Source organism: Herpailurus yagouaroundi, unplaced genomic scaffold (assembly GCF_014898765.1).
Source record: "Herpailurus yagouaroundi ecotype Mexico unplaced genomic scaffold, PumYag 162, whole genome shotgun sequence".
In the NCBI taxonomy this organism is placed as follows: Eukaryota; Metazoa; Chordata; class Mammalia; order Carnivora; family Felidae; genus Herpailurus; species Herpailurus yagouaroundi.
The window spans coordinates 4,422,794-4,430,408 of NW_024412403.1; the positions used below are offsets into that span (position 1 = coordinate 4,422,794).

Consider the following 7,615-nt stretch of genomic DNA (forward strand, 5'->3'; position numbering starts at 1 on the left):
GGGGTGGGGGCGGGGGCACGTCCTGCAGGGGCCCTGCCCCTCCCTCCCATGCACTATCCTGGCACCGTTGTGGGTTGTGGGTTGCTGGTTTCCACGTGAGTCAACATCCGTGCACTGCGCTCTTTTTGGTTCCCGATGAGGCGGAACTTCCTCACGTCTCTCACTCTGTGCTGTGAGGAATCCAATCTGCCCGTCTATCTGTGCAGACGGTGGAATTTTTCTTAAAATTAGAATGGATGAGGTTTTGAATAAATGTGGGGAAACTGAGGGATTTAGGAGTCAATGCAGGTAACAATCCAGCCCCTTTCTCTTCACAGGCCCCTGGGGATTTTGCTCTGTCTCTGCTTCCCTGGGAGGGGGGTGGGGAGAGCCAGCCTCTGCGAAGAGGTACCTCTCGCTTCCGGCTGCCGGCCTCTGCTGTTCTGCTCCCGAGGGCCCCTTCCGTCTGTCCCTGGCATGAGGGACAAATAGGGAGCCTGATGCTGACCTGGTGGGTCTGGCCGGCGCTCGCTGACCCTCTCTAGTGCTAGTGGTCCACTGAGACTGCAGGCTCGTCCTCTTCCACTGTCCTGAGGATTTGTTCACAAGGCAGCGTTTTGCTCCCTGTCTCCTCAATCAGGCCTTGAAACCTCGAGCAGAATGCGTGATGCCTGAACCGACCCCTGTACCCCTCCTGGGGCCCCGCGGGAATCTGCTGGTGCTTCAGAGCATCAGCCCTCGTGCCCAGACCAGCATGCAGGCATTCCTGTGTGTGGACGCCTCTCTCCAAGGGCGTCAGCGCGGTGTTACTGGGCCCTCGGGTTCCCACCAGGTAGGGTCGTGCTGCCCCCAGCTCACCTTTAACCTGCACGGGCAGGGGGCCAGGCGTGGGCAGGGCCCAAGGCCCACTCAGGGTGCGAGGCTTCTGCAGCCGCACTCACGTGCCGGGCCCAGCCCGGGGAAGGCCTGGCTCTTCCCCGGGAGGAGGGTGGGACCGCGGGGTGGGAAGGGAAGTGGAGTATGCGGACGGCGTCCGCGTGCAGATCTCCTCTTTCGGGGGCTTTGAACTTGGACTTGGAGGCTACGTCTTTGTCGCTTGCTTCCACCAGGCAGAGCAAACGCTGCCCGCGTTGGCGTGGTCTCTGGGCTCAGAGGAGAGGGAACAACACAGCCATCTCTGTTTCATGATCCAGACATTTTATTGATGATAGCAGTGGCCTTTGTCACCCGGAATGAGAGCAACCAGCCTGCAGGGGAGGGCTCCAGGGTGCAGCAGCCCCCCCACCCCCCCATTGAGAGACCTGTCTTTGCAGAAAGGGAAGCCGGGCATGTCCGGATCCCCGGGAGGCAGCAGCTGTGCATCCACTGAGGGGCAGGGGCGTCCTGGCGCCCCCAGAGGGGTTCCGGGGCTCCTGAGAGAGGACGTCTGTGCTCTGGAGCAAAGATGGTAGCTCTAGAGGCAGAAGCTGGAGGCGGTCAGCAGGGCTGGCCAGAGACAGGGCCGCAGCAGGCGGGGCGGGAGCACACGGGGCGGCAGAGCAGGGATACACTGGAGGAGGGTTTGCAGCAGGGGCTGGGCTGGCAGCAGGAGGGGGCTGAGCAGGGGGAATCCTCGCAGCACACAGGGGTGCAGCACACGGGCTTGCAGCAGACAGGGGTGCAGCAGACGGGCTTGCAGCACACAGGGGTGCAGCAGACGGGCTTGCAGCACGCAGGGGTGCAGCAGTCTCCCTGGCAGGGGGAGGAGGTGCAGCAGGACGGCTGGCAGCATGAAGAGGTTGTGCAGGGGGAGTCCTCACAGCAGACAGGGGTGCAGCAGACGGACTTGCAGCACACAGGGGTGCAGCAGACGGGCTTGCAGCACACAGGGGTGCAGCAGACGGGCTTGCAGCACACAGGGGTGCAGCAGACGGGCTTGCAGCACGCAGGGGTGCAGCAGTCTCCCTGGCAGGGGGAGGAGGGGCCGCACAGGAGGGTCAGGCAGGGGGCCGGGGCGCAGCACGGGGGCTCGCAGCAGCTCTCTGGGCAGTCGTCCACCTGCCAGGAGGAGTCGGGGCAGGAGTCCGAGGCCCCAGGCAGGCAGATGCGGCTGCCATAGCTCAGGTCGCTGGAGCAGACGGACAGGGTGGACGCGGCCATGGCGGGGGCGGTGGGGCTGGAGGAGGGAGTGTGTGTGAGTGTGTGTGTGAGTGTGTGTGTGTGAGGAGCTCCGGCTGTCTGTCGGCTTTTATACCTCTCGGCTGTGTGTTGTCCCAGCCGACGGCTCACACGCCTCCTTCCTTGTTGGTCTGAGAGCTGCTTGCAGGGTAAGCCCTCATTAGCGCTGCTTTATTTTCTACGATTAGATTTTACTCAGTCGTCTTGTGAGTCGGTTGCAGGACGCTGTTTTTCTGTGTCCTTTGTTTGGCTCCAGAAATATTCGAGGCAGGTTTTGCTGGGTGACTGTCACGGTTTCTAACATCACACTCATGCCACCGCTCAGTGTGCGATCGACGTCCTCCCCCCCCGCCAGCCGCTCTGAGGGACAGACACCCAGGGCCCTTGCAGGCCAAGCCGTGAAGCGCCTACAAGGAATGTTAAGAGGGTAAGATGTGCACGAGAGAGTCAAACTTGACCACAGAACGCAGGCAATGTACATGCGCCGGGGACCCGAGAGAGTCGCGGGTGGGAAACGCAGGGAGTTGGCCCCGATCCGCCATCACCGGTGTCATTTCCGCCAAAACCCAAAGGGAATCTTCTCGGCATGCAAACCGAAGATACCCAACTGCCAGAAAATATTGGTGGTGTGCATGACGGATGAAAGATCAATACGGAATTTAAAAGTCCCCACAACCAAGGCAGGAGAAGGTACAAAAGAATCAAATACAACATTCAAAACACTCGAATTTCCAGTAAGCGTATGGAAAGCTATCTGAGCTCATTAATAAAGTTTCTTGAGTTAAAGCATAAATGTCCCACCTGTCAGATCAGCCAAAATATATAGTGTTGATAATCTCCAGTGCTGCTGAGTGTGGGGTCTCACTCCTAGAAATCCCTTAGCAGTTGTGGGGTGTGTGTGCGTGTGTGTGTATGTGTGTGTGTGTGTGTGTGAACACATAATATGAGATTTACCATTTAAATATATATATACATATATATACATTTTTTTTTTTTTAAGGAGAGAGAGAGCGTGCACGAGTGGTAGAGGGAGAGAGAGAGAATCTCAAGATGGCACCACACTCTGTGTGGAGCCCGACATGGGGCTTGATCCCACGACGCCAAGATCATGACCTGAGTCGAAACTAAGAGCCAGATGCTCAACCAACTGAGCCACCCAAGCACCCAAACATTTAACTGTTTTAAAATGTACAAGTCAGTGGCATTTAGCGGAGTCACAATGTTGTGCAACCCTGACCACCATCTACTTCCAGAACATTCTCATCAATCCAGAAGGAAATTCTGCACTATCTTGGAGCCCCCCTCCCAGCCCCCGTCAGTCACTAATCTGCTCTTTTCTCTATGGATTTGCCCGTTCCACACATTTCACAAACAAGAAATCCCGCAGCACATGGCCTCTTGTGTCTGGCTACTTTCACTGAAAATCATGTTCTCCAGGTTCGTCCGCGTTGTAGCAGGTGTCCGTGCTCCTCTCCTGTTCGTGGCTCAGTAATATTCCACCAAACAGGGAGACCACATTGTACTTACCCGTTCGCCAGTCAGTGGACATTTGGTTGTTTCCACCTCTTGGCTGTCGTGAACAGTGATGCTGTGGACATTTTTGTGCAAGTTTTTGTTGGAATAGCTCTTTTCAGTTCTCTTGGGCGTATATACCTAGCAGAGGGATTGCTGGGGCAGATGGTCACTCTGTGTCTACCTTTCAACGAACCGCCAGACCACTTTCCACCGCAGCCGCGCCATTTTACATTCCCAGCAGCGACGTGCGAGGCCCCAGTTCCTCCGTGGGCTCCCCAACACCGGTTCCATTGTGTTCGGCATGAAAAACATTGGAGCCATCCTAGTGGGCGTGAAGTGGCATCTTCTTGTGGTTTGGACGCGCATTTCCCCGATGACCAATGACACGGGGCGTCCTTTTGGGTGCTTGTTGGCCACCTGTGTATCTCCTTTGGAGAAATGTCCACCAAAGTGTCCAGCCCATCTTCAATCGGGTTGTACGTCTTTTTGTTGTTGAGCGACAGGAGTTACACATTCTGGACACTAGGCCTTCCTCAGAGTTAGGATTTGCAAATATCTTCCCCGTGCTGTGGATTGTCTTTTCACTCTCTTGATAGCGTCCTTTGATACATAAATCTTTTTTAATTTTGATGAAGTCCAGGGTGTCCACACATTTTTGTTGTTGTTGCCTGTGCTTTTGGTTTCATGTCGAAGAAACTGTCGCCAAATCTAAGGTCATGCAGATCTGCCCCTGTGTTTTATTTTTAGAATGTTATGATGTTAGCTCTTACATTTAGGCCTTTGATCCACTTTGAGCTGATTTTTGTATACGGTGTGAGATAGGGCTCGACTGTTGGTCTCTATCTATCATCTACCCATCTTAATGTAGAACAAAGGGAACACAAGATAATTGAAAAATTCTACAGTTCACCGATGGTTCTGTATTCCCTATTGTAATTCCAATTTCCCTCCCATGCAAGCAAACCCTTTACCCAGTAAGTTGGGTGTAGTGAAAGGGTGAGTGCAAATTAATAAAGACAGACCTCACTAAAATGGAGTAGGGGGCCGCGAAGGGGAGCTCTCAGCCCCACCACTCATCTTCCATTGCGAAGCCAACAGGAAGAGACACGCCCTGCCCTTAGCTACTTCGTTACAGGAGGAGGAAGGACGTCTCTCCCTCCCAGGGCAACAGCCCAGCCAATAACAAGCCACGACACCTCCAGCTCCCAGTTTACGCCAATGAGCTTTGTGCTTACAACACCCTCAGCCTCCCTTTCATCTACAAAAGAGCCTCCGCTCCTGCATTATCCAGACTTGCCCATGGCTTTGCCCTAGCTAACTTGTCTGAGACTGTAATTCTCTGCTATTCCCAAGTACGCCCGTCTTCTTTTGCTGGTAAAACAACTAGCAGTTTTATTTTTCAGGTTCACAAGTGAATAATAAGAAGTCATTGTTCATTGAATGGATAAATGCACGAAGTGCTTTAACCGGAGTGAGAGAACGTGTTTCTATGTCCTCACAACGTCCCCATAGGGACTGCGATCACTTTTTTGGGTATTTCTGACGCGTCATCTGTACAGGAGGGTAATGACGCCTGCTGTGGCCAATGTCGCTGGTGCTGCTCCCAGATGCCCTGTGACCCCGTCACCCACCACACCTGCGTGCTTCCCCTGGCTTCTGTGAGACAGCTTCTTGCAGCCACCCCCCCCCCCCCATCCCTGTCCTGGCTCTCCTGGGAGCATAGCCGTCACCACACATCTGACTGAGTCCGCAACGCCTGGGGCTTTATGCCCACCCACGCTGTGCCAGCCCCGGGCTGACAGGGACCAGCCCGGCTCCTTCCTATTGGCCTAGTTCACCTTCTTCTGCTTCCCCTCTCTGCCTTCCCCCTTCCTGGACGCTCTTCCTGAGTGCACCACTCTGTGCGCGCGTCCTTAGCTCAGGCTCGGCTCCCGGGAAGCCTGCTTCTCTCCCGGGGCCGTTATGGGCATGAAATGTGACAGCTCACGGAGAGCTCCATGCCTGCTGGGTGTCCTGTACGGGTGACAGGCGTCCCCACCCTCGCGGCCTGTGCCGCAGTCGTCTGACTGGCCTCCTGAACACCCACTGCCCCTGCTGTGCCCACCCCACGCCCAAGTGCCAAGTCCTGCCCACGACTCGACTTCCTGGACTCCCATTTCACCCAGAGCTTCCCCTTCGGGGGCTCGAATAACTTCACCTTCTTTCCAAAGCCTCCCGCGTCTCTCAGCACCGGCTGGCACCCCTCCTTTCTGAACCCTGACACCACCTGTCGCCTGTACCAAACTGTGTAGCTCATGATGGTGGATTGTCTTCGTTTTTTAAATTTATTTCAGGCGTGTGAATCTGGTCTGTCCCACGTGGTGTCACCCATTGAGTCAAGATAACGAACTCTTTTGCTGAGTCAAGGCCACATTCTAAGACCCTTGAAAGGGGGAGATGATCTTTCAGAACATGACATGTCAGCATGTACCTAGTCGGCCCCTGTTAGTTTTGCTGAGAGGTACATAAAATAACGGGGCGTCTTTACTATGGGTGAGACCTCAGTCTTGATTACCTGCGACCTAGGATGTGTGCGTGTGTGTGTGTGTGTGTGTGTGTGTTATTTTCTAGTACTTTCTCCCAAATGGGCCCACGGTGAGCATCAAACGCGCTGTGATGTGAATTACGTGATATCCTCAAGCTGCACCAAGATGCCCGGATGCCCGGAGCATCACCAGATTTCTGTTTGGGTTTCACGTGCAAATAAGAGTCCTTTCCTTAAGGCAAAAGCAGTCCCTTTTTTTCCAAACAGAAAAGGGAGACCTCAGTGAACCAAGCATTGAGCACCGATCGTATACAAACGCCAGGCCTGAAGCCAGCGATACAAATCCCCCGCCTGGCCCCGACTTCCTCAGCACCAACAGCCTGGTGGGGCTGCCCTGGATGGGGGGAGGGGAATAAGGGGGGGTTCTCTGCTGTTGAGAGTGGAATTAGTCCCAGCCTGTCTCCTCCACCTTCCACCCCCGGACTGTGCTAGGAGCAGTCAAGGTTGTGCACAGGAGTACTGGAAGTGAGAATTGCTGATGATAAGTAGGAGGGCAGATAAGAACATGCCCCTCCAATGACCGCCCTCAGGAGCCCCACGCGCCCTGTCCCATCTCGGGGCAGGGCACTTTTTCCCCTATACCTGTTGGCACCTGACTGCATCCAGTAGGCGTGAGAGAAAGACTCAGGTACCTGGAATGTAAATATTTGGGTTCAGGGTGACTGAGTTCATACCAACCCCTGTTATACCTCGTGTGCGTTCTTGTAAAACAGGAAGAAAAACAAAACACTTCGGTAAAAATAGTTCTGTCTTATGTGGAAACACCTCCCCACCACCATCCCCAACAGTACGTGGCCTTGTATCAGAGGCGGAAGAGGGTTTCCAACGAATTCTCTTGCTCCCCCTCCCCCCCCCACCCCTGGCCATGTTGCCAAGGGCACTTTTTCCGTGGCAGGCTTTCTGGGCAGGCTTCCCGGGAGCCCCCCCACCCCCGGCCATGTTGCCGCCTCAGCCGGGCGTGGAGACTAGATGAGGAAGAAACCTGAATTTAGAGTCAAGAACAAAGAAACGCAATCCAACAAACAGAAACTGAGGGCCAGAGAAGCAGAGATTTTGTCTCTTTGTCAGGCATCTCGCTGGTGGAGCCCACAGAACCACGGCCATGCCACACATCCGGCCACGTGTGGGGGTCCTGGGAGAGGTGGGACCTCACAGCATTTCAGCCTTCACTTCTCCTCCAGGGGGCTCCTGTGAGTGTCCTTGCCACGCAACTCCCGTGTCCTCGTCAGCAGCAATACAGGGACGGGCAGCACGTCCCCCCGACTTCAACCCTGGTCTCTTCTGATCACGTTATAAAGCCCCCCATACGAACCCTCGTTCCCCTGCAAATAACACGCACCCTGACTAACCCCGGCCCCGCTTGGGGACAGTGGCCCCACG

General features: G+C 55.2%; 1 protein-coding gene across 2 annotated transcripts; it reads right to left on the minus strand.

Annotated features, from left to right (window-relative positions):
- Nucleotides 1-1,443: 1,443 nt before the first annotated feature.
- LOC121035914 (keratin-associated protein 10-12-like) lies at nt 1,444-5,387 on the minus strand. Of its 2 annotated transcripts, XM_040483875.1 has the most exons (3): nt 5,382-5,387; nt 1,705-2,186; nt 1,444-1,659 (listed from the first exon to the last, which is right to left on the minus strand). In XM_040483875.1, the coding sequence occupies exons 2-3, from the start codon at nt 2,116-2,118 to the stop codon at nt 1,456-1,458; spliced, it is 618 nt and encodes a 205-aa protein (XP_040339809.1). In that variant the 5' UTR covers nt 2,119-2,186; nt 5,382-5,387; the 3' UTR covers nt 1,444-1,455. The 2 variants fall into 2 exon arrangements, with proteins under 2 accessions (XP_040339809.1, XP_040339808.1); XM_040483874.1 differs by having other exon boundaries at nt 1,444-2,186.
- Between the last annotated feature and the right edge of the window lie 2,228 nt (nt 5,388-7,615).

Excerpts from the sequence above, each read along its gene's own strand:
- LOC121035914 (XM_040483874.1), bottom strand. The coding sequence starts at position 2,118 with ATGGCCGCGTCCACCCTGTCCGTCTGCTCCAGCGACCTGAGCTATGGC.